At 36.0% G+C, this 17,352-nt stretch overlaps 1 protein-coding gene across 1 annotated transcript; it reads left to right on the top strand.

Moving 5' to 3' along the window:
• Nucleotides 1–16,090: 16,090 nt before the first annotated feature.
• Nucleotides 16,091–17,115, top strand: LOC133680929 (FCS-Like Zinc finger 17-like). Its single transcript, XM_062103978.1, has 2 exons — nucleotides 16,091–16,441; nucleotides 16,588–17,115. The coding sequence occupies exons 1-2, from the start codon at nucleotides 16,170–16,172 to the stop codon at nucleotides 16,799–16,801; spliced, it is 486 nt and encodes a 161-aa protein (XP_061959962.1). The 5' UTR covers nucleotides 16,091–16,169; the 3' UTR covers nucleotides 16,802–17,115.
• Nucleotides 17,116–17,352: the final 237 nt, after the last annotated feature.

Below are 17,352 nucleotides of genomic sequence, written 5' to 3'. Positions count from 1 at the left end.
TTCTACATTCAAAGTAACCCAACTTTCTTTCACAGCATGCAAACACACAAAAGGAAACTCAAAAATCTGATTTTGACTGCACAAGTAGAAATAAAAGTAATCCTACATGACATGCTAACAGGGCACTCATTACGATTACAATAAACACACACACAGTAAAGAAATCTACGGTTGCTCAAACAGAAACAACATCAATGTGCATAGTAAACATATCAGACCATGAAGAACAACACATAAATGAAATTTCAAAGCATCACATTGTTTCCAGTAAGCAAATAATCCAGTAGCAGCACTATCAGCTGGTAGTAGACATAAAAACGAAACCAGATTTAAACAAAGAACAACAGCAGACAAGCAGTACATATAAGCAATTAAACACTTCTTTCCGACCACTTGGTTGTCCACGACGCCTAAATTCTTGAAAGTGATACCTCTAGCCTTTATTACTATATATTGTGGTCAAGGTTATCACAATCTATCATAATATCCATGTCCAATATTACAAATCACAAAAGTGTGAGCTATACTAGAATTTGGCCTCTGCAGGTCTCATTTTTTCCAGCAATAATCAAGGTTTTGCTATCTACTGGCGTTATGAGAAACTAGAAAACTAAGAGATCTACATACATGTATTATTGACCATGTCTTGTATGAAAATCTTGTTAAAGAGATAAGGGAAATATCTAAACCAACAACCAAAAAAAAGTCAACATTTATGGACAAGACCATCAAATTCAACAAACAAGTGCATATTATGAAATGAAAAGCAGAGAAATAAATCAGTTTGTATTGTAACAGTAGGAAACTACCAACCAACAAAGTGGGCCGAGATATTTCAACTGGGAACAGAATACAATAGAGCAAATAATCCAATTGACCCAAAATTAATTTCATGGTACCTTAATTCCAATATAAAACACATGTAATGTGCACAGTAAAGAACTCTACAGTTTATCAAGCAGAAACAACCTCAATATGCATAGTAAACAGATCAGCATGGATGCATGACATTGTTTCTAGATTAATTAATTTTAATGAAGCAACAGCATTGTAGGCTAGACATCAACAGAAAAACAAATTTCAACAAAGAACAACACATAATTACGCACAGTACAAAGACCAAACAGCAGCACAGAAATGAAATTTTTAGCTCAAGTAAAAAAAATTAAAGAAAACACATTACAGGTCATGAAGCAACACAGAAATGCAATGAAATTTGCTCAATTAAAAAAATTGACGAAGGCACAATAAACAGAAGAGAAGCAGCAACATCAAACTACTCTTTTTAGCTTAATTCAAACAAACCAAGAACGCACAATAAACAAATCATGCAGCATCACAGAAATGCAATTTTTAGCTAAAAAAATGAAGATGGAGATAAAGGCAAGAACTTACATCTGTCTCTCTCTTATGTGACTTTTCCCAGCACGGTTCTGCAGTGTTTTTCTGCAAAAAGAAACAATGGAGACCCAAAACAGAAATGAAATTTTGAGCTAAATTTTAAAAAAAAATTAATGATGGTAAGGCAGGTACTTACGGGTCTCTAGCTTGTGTGACCTTTCCCAGCATGAAGCTGTTGGGTTTTTCTTCAATGGTAACAATGGAGGGACAGATCGGTGAAGGTTTAGGTGACGATCTTTGTGGGTGTTTGGAAAGAAGAAGGGACTGGGGAAAATGCTCTCAGAACTGGCGTCGTCCTGTACGTGGTTGTTTTTGCAAAATTTTGAAAAGGGGTTGTTGTCGGCAAGAGACAAGAGAGGGGAATACTCTGGGGAAGGTGGAAAATGGGAGTTTGTAGATCAATGGCCAAATTGATTTGTCAATTAACCGTGCTGTGAACAATTTGGGTGAGGGTTGGGAAAGTTTTGTGACTGTTGGGAAAGTGAGGGGAAAGTGTCGGTGATGAGAGAGAAGAGAAAATGCATGAAAAGCAATTGGTAATTGCTTTTCAAAAACTGCAGTCCAACCTTAGTTTTGGACTGAGACCCACACTAATAAAAAACATGGTTGGTGTTAACCAAACACTATGTTATAGATTTTCATTTCAACCGCGACCGCAATAGCAAATCCAAACAGCATCTTGGTTTGTCATTGTGATCTAACTGCACTTTTATTTTTTTTTTAATTTTTTCAACTTTAAATTATTACTTCTTTGGTGTTTTTGAATCATTTTTATGTCATGATGTCAAATATATATATATATATAATCTTATTTTGTAAATCAACGATTTTCTTTTGTAAATCAGGGTTTTGGAGTTGTTTAGTTATACGACAAAAAGAAACATGGTTTTGTAAATCATGTAAATGGAATTTTTTGCCATGGATTAGTGCATTGATGTGATAAGTATGTATGGAGCATGCTTTAATTAAATTCAAATTTCTAGTTTTAGACTGTTCTAAAAATGGGAAAACAAGTTTGATGCCGTTAATTTTGGAAATAATGCAATTATGATGTGCTTGGTATGGAGTGATCATGTCAATGAATGGGGTTCCGAGAATGATGGTATGATTAATATCTTTTGTAATAACAAAAAATGTCTTAAGAGAGAGACCGTTGTTGAAAACAGAGGCTTGAGTTTTTCCTGCAATATGTAATTTTGAATTATTAGCAGCAGAGAGTTTTTCAGATGTATGTTGCAAAAATCTTTTTGGAACCACTCCTTCTTTGATGCAGTTCAAATCTGCACCTGTGTCAAATAAGGCGATGGTGTCAAGTTTGAAATCTTTTGAGAAAATAAGAGTAATACTAATTAAATATTTTTTGAAAGATATTTGTGTTAATACGTTTAGAAAATCATCTGGAATATGCTCAATATTTGTAAGTGTATGTGGTAATGCATGAGTTTCAATGGTCTGATCTTCTGTATCAGACTCACTATCAGACTGGCTTTCAATTTTGGATAAAAGATGTTGTAGTATGACAGAGTCTTTTTGTTGGGCTTTTTTAAGGGATTGTAATTCGGTTTTGAGGGTTTTTATCTCAGAATGTAATTCTGGAATGGTAACAGTGGTTTTGGATTTCTTTTTATTAAGGATTTTTGTAAGATCATAGGTATTGGTACTGGTAGAGGGTAATATAGAGCGGTTAGATGATGGAGGGTTTTCTGGCTGATTGAAATCTTTCAATAATTTGTCTAGATAGGTCTTTTGAAGTTGAGGATCATCAAGTCGTTTGATAGCCTCAAGAATGAATTCTTGATCTTGTGTTAAGACGTTGATTTGTTTAGAATTTGTAGAAGTATCTGAAGTAGCACTGGTGGTTGCTATTTCATCTATTTGGAATTCTTCTTCAGAAGTGTCTGAAGGAGAGTGGTCAGTGTCTGTAGCCTCAATGTAGAGATTTTGTATTTGGTTGATGGTATCTTCATCTATTTGGAGTTCATGAAGTTTGGTATTGACCTTGCAGAAACGGGTTGTATGTCCTTTCTGGTTACATTTGTAACAGGTAATGTTTTTGGGGTCAAATTTTGTTTTAGGTTTCGACTGAAAGGGTTTGTGGGGCTTAGTGAATTTGTAGGGTTTTTTGTAGTAGGGTTGATCTGGTTTGGAATAGAATTGTTGTCGGTTTTTATGTAGTGATCGTCTATGGGGAGGTTTTTGGCTTGAATATTTTTTTGGATGTGAACAATTTCCGTTACAAGAGGGTTTTTTGGTGGAAAGGTCGAACTGGTGACATAAACTACCAAGTTCTTGTCTGGTACGTTTCATTTCCCATTTTAGGTGCTTCTGGAGTTTAAGATCTTGGCAGATCTTCAGACCTTCCTTTTGAGTAAAGCTTACAAGTTCACCGTATGTGAGCTGGTCATAGGGGATGGTTTTTGTAGTGAAGGTATCTTTGATTTTATTCCGAACCTTTTCTCCTAAGAGAATAGGTAGGCCTGCAAGGAATTTTTCTTTCCAAAAGGGTTGGTTTGAATCTTCCCTAAGCATGACTCGGGTAAGGAAGGTGTTTTTGTACCATTGAAAGTCATTTAGTTTCTTACATCTAAGGTTGGAAAGGAGTTCAGCATTTTTGTCTTTCAAGTGGGAAGGGTCTCCAACAAAATGTAAAGAAATTGTAAGAATAAGGGTTGACACAGCGTCTTGGATGGTGTTTCCGGATGGGTCAAGGATGGGTGTTTGGTCCTCATAGGTTTGGAAGGAGTTTAGGATATGCAGGTGATCGGTGTCAGTGAGATGGTAATCCCACCATCCTTTTAACTGGCTAGAGAAACCAGCAATAAGGAGCTCGGCAATGGCTTTATCTGGGGTTCCGGTCTGAGTTTTGTAGGCATTTGCTGCCATGGTCATTTGTTGGAGAGTGTTTAGGATGTTATATTCGGACATTCCATCTATATTCCATTCATAGAGGGAAGAGGCATTATACTTGTGTTGAGTGAGAATAGTTGGTTCATTAGTGATGGAAATGTCTGGGGCAATGGGTGTTTTGGGAGTTTGCCAGGTAAGTCTGTTTAGAGTAAGAGGTTGGTTTGGAGAAGTAACTTCATCAGAAGATTCCTGAGGACTATTCTGTAAAGCGTTGACTTGATTTGTAGAAGTAGAAGGGTTGGTTATTTGTGGTGTGTCAGGGACAGTTAAAGATGAACTGTCAAGGTGTTGTAGATGTGTTTTAATAGCTTTAAGAAAATCTGTTTGGTTTTCTTGGATCTGTGTTTGGCTGGTTTTTGTAATTTGGTAGGGTTTGAAGACTGGGTTTTTTAGCTTTAAGTCAGTTGAGGTTTTAATATCAACTGAACTTGTAGCAGCTCTTTGTATGTGTTTCTCAAGCCGTGTAAGCTGCTTTCCCAAGGTATTGAGGTTGGTGTTTGTAAAGTTGTTTTGGTTAATGATGTGTTTTGTATTGGAAAGGGTATCATCAGTGGATAATTTGTAAGGGGCTGCCTCGACAGTCTGGTTATTATGGGTTATTTGGATATTTCTCAAAGGTGGATGTTCAGACTCAACTGTAGGTCCACTGGTGAGGTTCCATACAGGGGTTTTTGACCTTGATGTGACCGGGCATGCATGTTTAATGGATGCAAAAGGATATGAAATGTGATGTTCTGATGCATAATATAATTCGAACCAATCAAAGAATAGAATCTGTATTTTATGTAGCTCAATGAAATTATAGAATTGTTTTTGTATTTCACTTCGATGTTCAAGAAAGTTTTGAAAAAACCAATTTCGTTTTGTAGAGTTATGGGCCGAATAAAAATCCTTTTTGAAAAGTGTTTTGTCAAGAACAAAATGTTTTTCTGAAGTCAAAACATTCAGCTCGTTTTGGATATTTTCAGTAATAGCTGAAAAGGTCGGTGAAGTTGGAGGAGATGGTTGCTCAAGGTTTGTATAAACAGGTTTTGGTATATTTGTAGTATAGTCTGCATTTTGGAAACTAGGAGAAGGGATATCGGATGTAGATTTTCTTGGAAGGTTGTCGTGGTAAGGGATATTGATAACAGAAGGGATTTTGGAAATTCTTCCCAAATCTATTGTACTAGAAGAGGAAGAGGCTTCTGAGAATCTGGAACTTGTAGAGTGTCGGTGGAAAGACAGTTTGACTTTTCCATCTGTATATTGGGTAATATTTTTAATTTGGACATTGGGTTGAGGTGGTGGTGGTAGTTCTGGTGGTGCTGCACCTTCAAGGATCCAATCTTCTGGTAGGGATATGTCTTTCCATTGGATTGCTTTTGGGACAACAGTGTTTGAGCGGGATAAATCTGTCTGTAGTAGGAGTGTTTCACCTTTTTGAGATTGGAATTTGTGTTTGCTGGCAAAGGCTGAGAACATGGCTTTGTAATGGATTTTGAATATGAGAGCAACAGGGATAGATCCTTCGAGCATGTCATAATTGTGGGTCTTTATTTGTAGTAGCATACTTTGCAAGATATTTTTGTCTTGGAGGGATATGGTTATGTTTGGATAACAATCAAATGATACCGGCCCACTGCAAAGGCTAGACTCAATAGAACTGAGGAGGGAGTCTTGGAAGTTTTGAAATCTAGCATCACGGAGGACAGCTAGAATGGAAGTGTTTAATCCTTCTTTTGTAAGGGGTTTTATCCCGACTTGGACAAGGCCAACATGAATATATTTATAATTTCGGGCTAGATGTTTTTGTAGGGACTTTTGAGAGAGGAGTTGAATGGTTTCAAAAGGTTTGGTAAGCTGAATATCTCGCTCTTCAGTTTTGATAGTAAAATCCGTTTTGAAAATATCATATTTAGATTTTTGATAAATCTGGGTTTGAGAAATTTTTGGAATCTTCCAGTCATCAATGTTTTTTGTAAAATCTTCAATAGTTATCTCTTCACTTTGTACTATCCTTCTGCTTTCAGAAGATTCAGAGGTAGAAGAAGCTGAAATAGAAGTAGTCCTATGAAAGACGGAATCCATTGAAAGGAAAGATAAACTAGGAAACAGGCTGCAGGTTATATGGATTTATGGCCCTAAAACTCAAACGGGACTTACACCATTCAGTTGCATACCTAGAGTCTAATGGTCTCTTGTTCTTTCTAAGAATACTGGCTTTTATGTTACTATTCCTACCCAGATCCCAATAGGCTCTGATACCAGATAAGGTATCAAAGGCCAAAGACAAGGGGAAAGCCCCTCAAACCCAGCCTCCAAAACCAGAGAACCCCAAACCTTTTACAAAACTCATGTCTTCAGCTATCTCAGCTGCTCAACCAATCAAATCTTGGTATGAGGCAGTTATTGAAGAACAAGAACAAGAAGCTACAAAACCCCAACAGGACCAAGCAGACACCGTCCAGCATTGGGTCGACACCATTTTCAAATCCCCAGAATTACTCCTGGCACTACAAAAAGTTTGTTTCTTACATCTAAGGTTGGAAAGGAGTTCAGCATTTTTGTCTTTCAAGTGGGAAGGGTCTCCAACAAAATGTAAAGAAATTGTAAGAATAAGGGTTGACACAGCGTCTTGGATGGTGTTTCCGGATGGGTCAAGGATGGGTGTTTGGTCCTCATAGGTTTGGAAGGAGTTTAGGATATGCAGGTGATCGGTGTCAGTGAGATGGTAATCCCACCATCCTTTTAACTGGCCAGAGAAACCAGCAATAAGGAGCTCGGCAATGGCTTTTACCCGAGTCATGCTTAGGGAAGATTCAAACCAACCCTTTTGGAAAGAAAAATTCCTTGCAGGCCTACCTATTCTCTTAGGAGAAAAGGTTCGGAATAAAATCAAAGATACCTTCACTACAAAAACCATCCCCTATGACCAGCTCACATACGGTGAACTTGTAAGCTTTACTCAAAAGGAAGGTCTGAAGATCTGCCAAGATCTTAAACTCCAGAAGCACCTAAAATGGGAAATGAAACGTACTAGACAAGAACTTGGTAGTTTCTGTCACCAGTTCGACCTTTCCACCAAAAAACCCTCTTGTAACGGAAATTGTTCACATCCAAAAAAATATTCAAGCCAAAAACCTCCCCATAGACGATCACTACATAAAAACCGACAACAATTCTATTCCAAACCAGATCAACCCTACTACAAAAAACCCTACAAATTCACTAAGCCCCACAAACCCTTTCAGTCAAAACCTAAAACAAAATTTGACCGTTTGATGCCGTTAATTTTGGAAATAATGCAATTATGATGTGCTTGGTATGGAGTGATCATGTCAATGAATGGGGTTCCGAGAATGATGGTATGATTAATATCTTTTGTAATAACAAAAAATGTCTTAAGAGAGAGACCGTTGTTGAAAACAGAGGCTTGAGTTTTTCCTGCAATATGTAATTTTGAATTATTAGCAGCAGAGAGTTTTTCAGATGTATGTTGCAAAAATCTTTTTGGAACCACTCCTTCTTTGATGCAGTTCAAATCTGCACCTGTGTCAAATAAGGCGATGGTGTCAAGTTCGAATTATATTATGCATCAGAACATCACATTTCATATCCTTTTGCATCCATTAAACATGCATGCCCGGTCACATCAAGGTCAAAAACCCCTGTATGGAACCTCACCAGTGGACCTACAGTTGAGTCTGAACATCCACCTTTGAGAAATATCCAAATAACCCATAATAACCAGACTGTCGAGGCAGCCCCTTACAAATTATCCACTGATGATACCCTTTCCAATACAAAACACATCATTAACCAAAACAACTTTACAGAATAGTCGGTGGATGAGCTGGAGATTGAGCAACAGATTTGTTCGGACCTACCTAATGCTTTTTGGAAAAGAAAACAACACATTGTTGATCTTCCTTATGAAGATACTTTTTCAGAAAAACTAATACCTACAAAAGCAAGGCCCATACAAATGAATGCTGATTTAGAACAGCATTGTAGACTTGAAATCCATGATCTCGAGTCTAAAGGTCTTATCCAAAAGTCTCGATCACCCTGGTCGTGTGCCGCCTTTTATGTGAATAAAAATTCTGAAATCGAAAGAGGCACACCAAGACTTGTAATCAATTACAAACCTCTGAATACCGCTCTCAAATGGATCAGATATCCAATCCCTAACAAAAAAGATTTGTTACAAAAATTGCACTCTGCATTCATATTTTCTAAGTTCGATATGAAATCTGGCTTTTGGCAAATCCAGATTGACCCAAAAGATAGATACAAAACTGCTTTTACAGTTCCCTTTGGTCAATATGAATGGAATGTCATGCCCTTTGGTCTAAAAAATGCTCCATCTGAATTTCAGCGCATCATGAATGACATTTTCAATGCACATTCCAAATTCTGCATTGTTTACATTGACGATGTGCTTATTTTTTCACATTCCATTGATCAACATTTCAAACATCTACATATTTTCTTTCATACTGCCAAACAAAATGGTCTTGTTGTTTCTAAAACAAAAATTTCTCTCTTTCAAACTCGTGTCCGATTCCTAGGCCATTATATTTGCCAAGGCATTGTAACACCAATAGAGAGGTCCCTTACCTTTACAAACAAATTTCCTGATAAGATCACCGATAAAACCCAATTGCAACGGTTTTTAGGCAGTCTTAATTATGTTCTGGATTACTACCCAAATCTTAGCCGTCTAGCAAAACCTTTACATGATAGGTTAAAAACAAACCCCATTCCTTGGTCCGATCTTCATACCAACCTCGTCAAACAAATTAAGAAACAGGTCCAAACCATTCCCCTCCTCCATCTAGCTAACCCGTTAGCTCCTAAGATAGTTGAGACCGATGCCTCTGACATAGGTTATGGTGGAATTCTCAAACAAGTTCACAATGACAAAGAACAGATCCTCCAATATACATCTGCCCACTGGAATGATTGCCAGAAAAATTACTCTACTATAAAAAAGGAGATTCTTTCAATTGTTCTCTGTATTACAAAATTTCAAAGTGATTTATTAAATCAAAAATTTCTTCTACGTGTTGATTATAAATCCGCAATAGAAGTTCTGCAAAAAGATGTCCAAAATCTTGCTTCAAAACAAATTTTTGCCCGATGGCAAGCTATTTTAAGCATTTTTGATTTTGATATTGTGTACATTAAAGGAGATTCAAATTCCATTCCAGATTTCCTAACCCGCGAATTCCTTCAAAACAGGTCTTGATGCCTCCGAAAGCAAAGGCCAAAGACAAGGGGAAAGCCCCTCAAACCCAGCCTCCAAAACCAGAGAACCCCAAACCTTTTACAAAACTCATGTCTTCAGCTATCTCAGCTGCTCAACCAATCAAATCTTGGTATGAGGCAGTTATTGAAGAACAAGAACAAGAAGCTACAAAACCCCAACAGGACCAAGCAGACGCCGTCCAGCATTGGGTCGACACCATTTCCAAATCCCCAGAATTACTCCTGGCACTACAAAAAGTTTCTCAACAGACCTCCGGTGATTCTGTCTCTCAAACAGGTAGTATTTCTAAACCACTTTCAAAACATCAAGGAGGCATTTCCACTTCAAAACCCCTCCTTTCTTTACAACAAACCAGTTTTCCAAAAACCAAATCCAAATATATTTTCAAAAATGCTTTCCAAAATATTTTGACTATGGAAGATGGATTTTACCATGAAAACCCTTCCATTGCTGCTTCAAAAATATTCCCTCCAAAATGGCACTATAAACCTTGGAATTTAGCCCAACCACAATCCTATTATGCAACTATCCTTGAAATTACCGATTCCGTCAAATTCAAACACTTCAAATTACATTCTGATCACACTGAACCCGCATACTCTACATGCATTATTCACAAAGTTATCCACCCTAAAGATTGGGGACAACCTCTGTATCAACCTGTCTCCTTCCCCATACAATACCGCACAAGCCCCCAAGACTTCAATACCACCTACACATATTGGGATTACCAACAGGCATGGTTTAATGCCTTCCTCATACAAAATCAAAATCATAGCCATTCTTGGCTCTTCTACTTTCACAATACCATGAATACTACAAATCTCCCCCTCTGGTTCCTTCAATGGTGGGACTTTTATGGTTGTCATGTTGACTACCTTAAAGAACATCCTTTAGTTGAAAATGGTTATCTGCATTTCAAAAACAATTTCCAACCGGCTCCCTCTGAAAGAAAGTTTTCTTCCCTCCTCATCTTCTGTACAAAATTTTTTGTTCCGTGGGTATGTTCATGGTTCTTTGATTATCATTTACAAAACGGAAATCCAGTACTTATTCGCAAATTCAAAATCAAGTGGTGGGATTCCTTTTGCAGCTGAGTCCAAAAGTTCAAAATTAGCTGTTACGGAATGGCTACACAAACATCAAACAACCCCCATCATTGATCCTCATCCTCAATCAAAGTTCTTAGCCAGAAAGGCCCAAACAGCAGCTCTCCTTGCCTCTGCTAGAACTGAAGAAGAATACCTACAAATCGTACAAGGAATTATACAAAGCCAAGACCCAGAAACGGTCTTGTCCCAATCCAGCTCATCTGCCTCAACATCTCCTGCCATTTCCCTCGGCAATGATAATGAAGATGACTGTTTTGGTATCCTGCCATCTATCAAGCGACATTAATAAATAAATATATATATATATATATATATATAATAATAATAATAATAATAATAATAAATCCCAAACTTTCTTAGGCTCATCTGTTCCAGAGCCCTATTTTCGACTCACCTGTTTTGAGTCTTTTTTTATTTTTTTATTTTTATTTTTTTTTAAGCCTGTTTGTTTTAGGCTTTCTTTCTACAAATATTACTTGTTACTACAAACAACCAATATCAGTGTCGGTAGCAGTAAGACAACAGATGAAGGTCCCATAAGAAACATGGGCATCTTCCTTTTCTGTCACCACATGGGCATCTTCTGTCACCATATGGGCATCTTCCTTTCCTGTCACCACATGGGCAACCTCTGTCACCACATGGGCATCTTCCTTTCCTGTCACCACATGGGCAACTTCTATCACCACATGGGCATCTTCCTTTCCTGTCACCACATGGGCATCTTCTGTCACCACATGGGCATCTTCCTCTTCTATCATCACATGGGCATCTTCCTTTTTTGTCTCCAGGCATTTTGGCTTCTTCCATGCCAACTCGTCTATAAAAAGGGACTCCAAATGCTTCAGAGGACAGACTAATCTTTTCTCTAGAAAATTTTATTCTCGCCTAAAAATTTGTAACCCATCTCCATTCTCCTCTGTAACCAATATCTCCTGTCTTAATTTTGTTACAAATTTAAGTAAGATAATCTTATTTTTATCTACATTTTTGTTATATCTGTTGTTGTTCTTTTATTTAAGTATGCTCTGTGTTTAATCAAGGATCCTGACATTGTTGGTCTTGCCTTGATCATTCACATCAGAAATCTGTTTATATTGTTCTTTTCTTTATTCTTGTTCTTTTATATAAACAGTATATAGGCTGGAAACCTGTGACCCGATCTTTTAAGATCATTCTCAGGTCTAACAACGCCACGTACTGTTAACTATTTATCTTGTTACTATTTATCTGTTCACTTCTTGTTTACTATTTATCTGTGTTTACCTTATCTGGTATGGCAGGAGATGTTGAGGCAGATGAGCTGGATTGGGACAAGACCGTTTCTGGGTCTTGGCTTTGTATAATTCCTTGTACGATTTGTAGGTATTCTTCTTCAGTTCTAGCAGAGGCAAGGAGAGCTGCTGTTTGGGCCTTTCTGGCTAAGAACTTTGATTGAGGATGAGGATCAATGATAGGGGTTGTTTGATGTTTGTGTAGCCATTCCGTAACAGCTAATTTTGAACTTTTGGACTCAGCTGCAAAGGAATCCCACCACTTGATTTTGAATTTGCGAATAAGTACTGGATTTCCGTTTTGTAAATGATAATCAAAGAACCATGAACATACCCACGGAACAAAAAATTTTGTACAGAAGATGAGGAGGGAAGAAAACTTTCTTTCAGAGGGAGCCGGTTGGAAATTGTTTTTGAAATGCAGATAACCATTTTCAACTAAAGGATGTTCTTTAAGGTAGTCAACATGACAACCATAAAAGTCCCACCATTGAAGGAACCAGAGGGGGAGATTTGTAGTATTCATGGTATTGTGAAAGAAACCCTTGTATGGAACCTCACCAGTGGACCTACAGTTGAGTCTGAACATCCACCTTTGAGAAATATCCAAATAACCCATAATAACCAGACTGTCGAGGCGGCCCCTTACAAATTATCCACTGATGATACCCTTTCCAATACAAAACACATCATTAACCAAAACAACTTTACAAACACCAACCTCAATACCTTGGGAAAGCAGCTTACACGGCTTGAGAAACACATACAAAGAGCTGCTACAAGTTCAGTTGATATTAAAACCTCAACTGACTTAAAGCTAAAAAACCCAGTCTTCAAACCCTACCAAATTACAAAAACCAGCCAAACACAGATCCAAGAAAACCAAACAGATTTTCTTAAAGCTATTAAAACACATCTACAACACCTTGACAGTTCATCTTTAACTGTCCCTGACACACCACAAATAACCAACCCTTCTACTTCTACAAATCAAGTCAACGCTTTACAGAATAGTCCTCAGGAATCTTCTGATGAAGTTACTTCTCCAAACCAACCTCTTACCCTAAACAGACTTACCTGGCAAACTCCCAAAACACCCATTGCCCCAGACATTTCCATCACTAATGAACCAACTATTCTCACTCAACACAAGTATAATGCCTCTTCCCTCTATGAATGGAATATAGATGGAATGTCCGAATATAACATCCTAAACACTCTCCAACAAATGACCATGGCAGCAAATGCCTACAAAACTCAGACCGGAACCCCAGATAAAGCCATTGCCGAGCTCCTTATTGCTGGTTTCTCTGGCCAGTTAAAAGGATGGTGGGATTACCATCTCACTGACACCGATCACCTGCATATCCTAAACTCCTTCCAAACCTATAAGGACCAAACACCCATCCTTGACCCATCCGGAAACACCATCCAATATGTAAATGATAATCAAAGAACCTTTGCGGTAGGATATATATATATATATATATATATATATATATATATATTAAAAAATATCATTTTGATGCATTTCAAGCAAAAAACACTTTAAAAAATAATATGTAACACTTTCAGACAACCCCTAAATCTATAGCTTATGCCGATAATATTATATTTTTGTTGCAAAGTTGGAGGTGACACTTTCAGACAACCCCTAAATCTATAGCTTATGCCGGTAATATTATATTTTTGTTGCAAAGTTGGAGGTGAGAAAGGGTAGTTCTAGAAATTAGTGTACATCAAAGTTTGTGAATGTATTAGACTAGTAAGAAAAGATATTTAATTTATTATTATAAAGAGCCCATTTTGCTATGTGTCTAGGTGTGCTTTTGTCAAAATTTCAATTTTTTTTTGCTTCAAAATAATTTTTTTTAGTGTTTTTGAATCGTTTTGATGTACTGATGACAACAATGAATTTTTTTAAAATAAAAAAATATTTTTTTGATGCATTTCTAAGCAAAAAGTAATTTGAAAAACAATCACTACCACAATATCAAATACTACTGAAGTCGTGCTAAATAAAATATGTCCAACAAAAGCCTAGAGTTTATAAATGTTTAAAATTATAAGCATGTAAAAGAATAACTAATGACAAATATTTTTTTAACACAAAAATAATAATAAAATTCTAGCATGCATACTAAGCATATAATCAAACTTGTTATAAGAGTACTTACTCATTGAAACACTTTAAAGTAATAAAAATTTTGTTGTTGTTAATGATAAATTATTTGTCCTTAAAATTTTATTACTCCTCACGCATGCATCTAGGATGTTTGTAATATATCTTTCAAAATTTCAACATCGCCACCTTAGTTTATATGCATTTTCTAAATAAGATATTTAAACTAAAAAATATGAAACTCAAATATTTTTCAATAAGTTGAAGTTAAGCTCTAGATTATAGATGAAAATGAAAACTTAAATGATTAAAAAAAACACTAAAATCAAAACTTAAAAATATATAAAAATCTAAAAAATTAAAAATTAAAATTCTTCTTTCACCCTTTTTTTATAGTGAATTTTAAAATCTAAAAGATTAAAGAATTAATTTACATCATTATCAATCTTTTATTAATCACTATAAATCAATAATTAAATTTAAAAAAATTAGGGGTTCTTTAAATAAAAAAAATCAAATATTTTTTAAGATTAATTTTTTATTCATTCATGTATTATTTAAATTTCCATAATTATGCTTGACAGACAATTGTTCCAATGCAAATTGCAAAAGCCCGCTGATTCTCAATTTTAAAAGCCAGCAAAAAAACGTGTAATTTAGCAAATTGTGGAAACACGAGCAGATATTCCCCCACAATCAGAGGATATATATTTTGTCATGAAAATACCTTTGAATAGTCATAATTCTCTTTTCTTTTAAAACAACTTTTTTGTAAATTAATGGCAACAGCAGACGTGTTATCGCCTAGCCTTGTATATTTAAAAGTATAATTATGGTTGTTTTTTAAAGTATTTTTCATATTGAAATGTATTAAAATAATAATTTTTATTTTTTTAAAATTATTTTTTAGATCAACACATTAAAACGATCCAAAATATATAAAACAATAAATTTTTAACAAAAAATAATTAAATATTTTAGAAACGTGGATACAACCGCGCTCACTTATACTCCACTAATTAAGCATGCTCTTTGAAGTTTAGGCAGAGCATCTTTGCAATATGTATTGGCACATGCATATCACTGATGTTTATACAGATAATCTATTGTCAATTGATAGTTATTAAGATTCTTAACTTGATAGTTTTATATTAGGCTAAGCTATAGAGTAAAGTTTTTTTTGTAGGTAATTAAAAATCTAATGTATTAATACGACATCAATTATGAATTTTCTTTGTGGGCTACCATGATGTTCTTGTTTAAAAACTTAAATCAGATGGATTCATGTTATCTCTTATAATTATCTGTGTCTCATAATCTGTTCAGTGAAAAAATATGATAAAATTATAAATATATATTAGAGGTTATCTAGAAAGAAAATGCTCATGTCCTGGAGGATAATGATGCTATTCTATCCTGTATTAAAAAAATTATCCTTTTTCCAGAATCTGGAATTATGAACATCATTGAGTGACAATGATGCTTCGTTTTTCCTGAGAAGTGATGATCATGTTATTAACGGAGCCGTGGATATTCTTCTGGACTGGACTTTGTTGGATATGATGTGGCCTAGATGTAGAAATCAGCCCAAACTATTGGCCTGCAAGTTCTTAGCCCAGACATTTCCATCATGCCTCATGTTCAGGAGGTCAAAAACAGCAGTGTGGTTTTATCTTATTTTATTTTCCGGCCGATCAATGCCATTAAATTACAAGTCAGCAGTAGTTCTGAATCCATAATTCCTTTTTATTTTCACAACTTTCACGTTTCTTATAGTGGACGTACAGCAGACAAAAAGCTGAGTCTTATTCTTGGTGGGTCAAAGACATACTCGAAGGCTTTAACTCCCAAGTTATTTAATAATAAATTACTTTTGAGAAAGCAAGCAAACGCGGTGAAGGTTATATCAGCATGTGAATTGCACGAAAAACAACATACAGTAATGAAAATTAAGCTTCCTGTTGCTATGTCTTGTACTATATGGTGTTTTATTATTTATTTTAAAGACAAGTGGCCACAATCTGCTTTTATATAACCATATCTCTCCATCACTTCACATTTCACATTACTACTAACTTTCCTTATCTTCTTCATAGAAAATGCTAGCAAAACTCAAGATTGCCTTCAAAATGGAAGGACGTTTCAATGAGGAAGCCATGGCTAAATCCACATGTGCAAGCTCGAGGAAGGGCTTAGTGGTTGCTGGGTTGCAAAGCCTTTTACTAGAAGGAGATTCTAATGTTGTCACAAAATCTGCTCTGAAAATACAGCGTCTTCGAGTCCGGGCTACCACCATTGAATATTGCTACCTCATATCGTGTAACTTGTGTAACAAGATGTTGAGCCCAGACAAAGATATCTACATGTACAGGTGATCATACGAAGTTAACCATTCCTGGGGTTTAGAAAGCCATGTCATATGGATTAATTTCATACGAATTAAATTGTACTCTTCCGATATTTAAGATTTTCTTGACAAGCTTTCTGAAAGTTGCTATTGAATCTTTGTGATTGCAGGGGTGATCAAGGCTTTTGTAGCACAGAGTGCAGAAATAGGCAGATAGTTTTGGATGAAATGAGAGAACTAGAAGCATCCACCAAGGAAAGACTAAAATCTTATAAGCACTGTAGTACTGCTGCCGGCCGGCATGAGACTCGCCGAGTCCTAGAAGACCTCCGCCTGCGTCATAAACCACTTCCTCGTCAAAACCACTGGACAATAGCCTCCTAGTCTTCATAACTTTTCTTACTCCTAGTTTTCCTTTTATTTCTTTCTTCCTGAGTTTGTACTAGACGGAAATTAAGTTCAATGGAAAGGGTTACTGTAGAGTGCAATAAGAAAGAAAACAGTGGGGTAGATGTCAAATGAAACAGGAGATAAAAATGATCTCTAAGACGATATTTTGTTCATCTTTCGATTAGATGAGCGTTGTTACGCCATCACCATCATTCCTTTGTCTCTTACGATATGAGTAAAAGACAGTGTATAGATGGAATCAAATCATAACCATTTTGAATGGCAATAGTGCAGATACTTCGCTGTCATTCTCTTCTCTCTTTCTCAATTTTCCCCCCACAAGTTCTATTATTAATTTGTAGCATTTAATTAATTGTTGCTTTACTTTTTGATATACATAAACGAAAATATAACATTCCCGGAAAATAAAGAAAGTAAAAAAAAAGTGATAGTATGCTGACAGTTTCCTGGATTATGCAGAAGACTTCATGACACCTTATGACTTAATTTTATCTTTCAATCATCTTGGAGTCTTGTTTTGTTGA

Source organism: Populus nigra, chromosome 1, assembly GCF_951802175.1.
Source record: "Populus nigra chromosome 1, ddPopNigr1.1, whole genome shotgun sequence".
Taxonomy (NCBI): Eukaryota; Viridiplantae; Streptophyta; class Magnoliopsida; order Malpighiales; family Salicaceae; genus Populus; species Populus nigra.
The sequence above is the reverse complement of the archived record's forward strand: the minus strand, read 5'-3'. Positions and strand labels throughout refer to the sequence as shown.